Below are 3,709 nucleotides of genomic sequence, written 5' to 3'. Positions count from 1 at the left end.
GTGTCCCCTGCATCGGCAGGCGGACTCTCAACCACTGCGCCACCAGGGAAGCCCCCTATTTTTAAAATATAACGGCTGTTGCACACTTGATAGAGTAGGTTACAGCGTAAACATAAATTTTACATGCACTGGGAAACCAAAAACAATTTGTGTGACTCACTTTATTACAACATTCACTTTATTGCAGTGGTCTGGAACCGAACCCACAACATGTCTGAGGTATGCCCGTATATTACAGTTACAGTCAGTTTCCTGGAAACAGCATTTAACTGGGTCTCGAATTTTTTAACCAGTTTGACAGTTAAAAGCTATTAATTTGAGTGTTTACATCATTATATTTAATGTAACTATCAATATTGTTGAGTTGAAATCTACCATTTCCTGAGTTACTTTCTATTGGTCTCATCTGTTCGTGGTTCATTTTTCCTCTTCTCCTGTCTTTTTCTGGAGCATTTTTTATTATTCTATTTTAGCCCTCTCATTGGGTTATTAGTTATATCCCTTTGGTTTCTGTGTGCTTTATCCAGGCAATTGCTCTGGAGTTTACGGTATACCCTTTTCTAAACTTACCATGGTGTACCTCCACACGTAATGTACACACCTCAAAACAGTATACATATTCTTACGTATTCCCAAGTCTTCGCTCCCATCCTTTGGGCTACTGATGTCATACATTTTACTTCTACACATTATAAATTTCACAGTACATTGTTATTGTTTTTGCTTTAAACAACCCATCTTTTAAAGATATTAAGAGATGTCATTTTAAAGAAAAGAAAGAAAATATTACTCATATTCACCCACATATTTATCATTTCTAGAGCTCTTAATTTCTTTGGGTAGCTCTAAATTTCCACCCTTCTGCCTGAAGGACTTTCTTTAACATTTCTTGCAGTGTAGGTCTGGCTGGCAATGTATCCTCTTGAGTTTTTTGTCTGAAGATATTTTCTCTTCATTTTTGAAAGATATTTTTGCTGGGTATATGGCTTTTGTCTGTAAGCACTTAAAAAGATTTCATTCTATTGTATTGTGGGTAGGTACACACAATTTCATTTGAGATACTGCCTCTAGATGTTCTATTTGGTTCTTTTTTACATATACATTCCCATTTCTCTCCTCATATGTTCATGTTTTCTCTTAACATCCTTGAGCACAGGAAGCATATTTATAGTAACTGTTGTTGTTGTTTTTTAATTTATTTATTTTTGGCTGTGTTGGGTCTTCGTTGCTATGGGTGGGCTTTCTCTAGTGGCAGCGAGTGGGGGCTACTCTTCGCTGTGGTGCGTGTCCTTCTCATTGTAGTGGCTTCTCTTGTTGTGGAGCACAGGTTCTAGGCGCACAGGCTTTAGTAGTTGTGGCACGGGGGGCTCAACAGTTGTGGCTAACAGGCTTACTTGCTCCGCGGCATGTGGGATCTTCCCAGACCAGGGGTCGAACCCGTCTCCCCTGCACTGGCAGGCGGATCCTCAACCAATGTGCCACCAGGGAAGCCCCTATAATGACTGTTTTAACATCCTTCTGTATTACTTTCATCACGTTTGTCATTTCTGGGTGTTTCTTTTGGAGGATTTTTCTCCTCTTTATGAGTCATATTTTCATGCTTTCTCATATGTCTAGAAATTTTTTATCGTTTGCCAGACACAGTAAATTTTACATTGTTTAGTGCTGGATTTTGTTGAATTCCTTTAAAGATTCTTCTCTATCATTTTTACATTTATACTTACAACAATTACACAGACGACTCCAAAGTTCAAAAAAAGAGCACTGACTTAAGAGACAGATGTAGTTTCCAATTACCTTGGATAAGTCTCCTCCTCTAAGAAAGTTACTGGGGAAAAAAAAATCTTTATAGTCCATATCAAGTCTATTTCCAGGCCATAATGCCAAAATCTAGACAAACACAGTCCTTTAAATGTAGCCAAGAGATAGTACCTCCCTGCAAAACATTTCTAAAGAAACTCATCTCACCCTAACTTTCAAAACCTGGCAGAGAAGACATAGCTGACTGGAGCCCATGTAAAAGTACACATCTTCAATCTTACCCTTTTTCATCCAGTAGTTTCTCCATTTCTGTAATGTAACAGTCATCACAAATGGCGAGGTACTCCATCACCAGCTTTGCATCCTTCTTGTATGCCTTGCCAATTGCTCCCTTATTAGGTTCAAACTGAACAACACTGACTGTTTTGTATGAAGCAGTCAAGGAATACAGAACTACAGAACTGCCTTAGTATTTCGGGAAATGATCTTGAGGACAAGCCATCATCGACTTAAAACAACTATCGGTTCCCTGTTGGTGTCCGAGATCCTCTACGTGCTGATTTCCAGCGCAAGACGAAACAACCACCCACAAAATCATTCAGATAAACCTCAGTCAAAATAAGTAAACATCATCAAGAAAGACTTTTTCCAAGTTACAGTGAGATGAAGGGATATTATCTAATCAGCAGTATAACCCAATACATAGCATAATAACCTCTGAAAACCATTCATTTCTCAAGTATCTCAACATGACAGGATCTATTTCCTGTCACTGGCCTAGCCCTTAGATCAGCTCACAATCTCACTGGCTTGTAAAAGAAGAAAATTTCTCCTTTGATGATCTACAGATCAAGTGAACTAAATTATTTCATCTACCATAAAAGTCACTCATCTTTTAATAGAGAAAGTATTCACCAGGCACCCTTTAATTAAAGAGCATGTATGTAGATGAAGGTGTGGGAAATGGCTGAGAAAAATTGATCAACAGCCTGAAAGACATACAGAGCATTTTTCTTTCAAGGACCAGACACTGAGCGGGCACATGTCAGATTACAAGTAAAGAGAATAGGAAAGGAGCAATGAGATGGGTAAAATAATAGGTTTAAATAGTGCACAAACATCTCAGTTTATCCATAGAACAAGGTATAGACTTGGACTTATCCATTTCCAAGATGTTTACACTGTAGTCCTGAGCTGCTGAAGTGACCAGAAAGGATATGGGCTCTTTCAGAGGCTTCTCAGCTACGAGTGGGACTTTGGTGGCTCTCGCATGACAAGAAAGGTCGTAACAGGAACGGTCAGCACATCCGACAATCTCAATCCAGCCCTAAGAAGACATAATAGAGAAAAACATTTGTAAGTCACACAAGGTTCATTCACAAATGCATGTGGATTATAGGTAACTCTTTCACATACTCAAGAATAATTTAATTATAGAATCTTCACTCAACTTTTATAAATGTTTGAAATGGGAATAGTTTTAAACATCAGGTAGTAACACCCTTACAAAATATAATTCACACATGTACACAAAGTAGTCTTTTTATTTTCTGGACAGAAATATTTTGCCATATTGTGAATGTGGGGTAAACTAATATTTTCTAGGATTTAGTTATGGAAACAAAATGTGAACCAAGACAAAACTGGCAGATCTGTTTCAAATTTGTGACCAGGATTCAAAATGAATCTGGCAGAAACCGCTAAGGCAACACTGTGTTACATAAGGGGCTTTAGCATCCATGGATTTTGCCAAACTTGCAGGGGGGTTCCTGGATAACAATCCCCGACAAATACCGAGGGACCACTGTAATGGTTCTTTCCCCGTCACACTCATACATTTATGTTGCTAAAACTCTGGCTCAAATCAAAGAAGTAAAACCTGCAAAGTCATTCTTCTCTGTGCACTTTTAAGAACTGCCAAAGAGAAGGGCATGGCTATTTCGGAAGA

General features: G+C 38.5%; 1 protein-coding gene across 1 annotated transcript in view; it reads right to left on the bottom strand.

Moving 5' to 3' along the window:
• Positions 1–3,709, bottom strand: part of GARS1 (glycyl-tRNA synthetase 1) — a 42,952-nt gene that overhangs the window by 11,881 nt on the left and 27,362 nt on the right. Inside the window, exons 11-12 of the mRNA XM_007466101.1 lie at positions 2,981–3,088; positions 2,043–2,188 (exon numbers count right to left, since the gene is read on the bottom strand). Coding sequence (XP_007466163.1) covers positions 2,043–2,188; positions 2,981–3,088 — 254 coding nt within the window. The remainder of the gene's footprint in view (positions 1–2,042; positions 2,189–2,980; positions 3,089–3,709) is intronic.

Source organism: Lipotes vexillifer, unplaced genomic scaffold (assembly GCF_000442215.2).
Source record: "Lipotes vexillifer unplaced genomic scaffold, Lipotes_vexillifer_v1.1 scaffold150, whole genome shotgun sequence".
In the NCBI taxonomy this organism is placed as follows: domain Eukaryota; kingdom Metazoa; phylum Chordata; class Mammalia; order Artiodactyla; family Lipotidae; genus Lipotes; species Lipotes vexillifer.
This window is presented reverse-complemented; position numbering and strand designations above follow the sequence as displayed.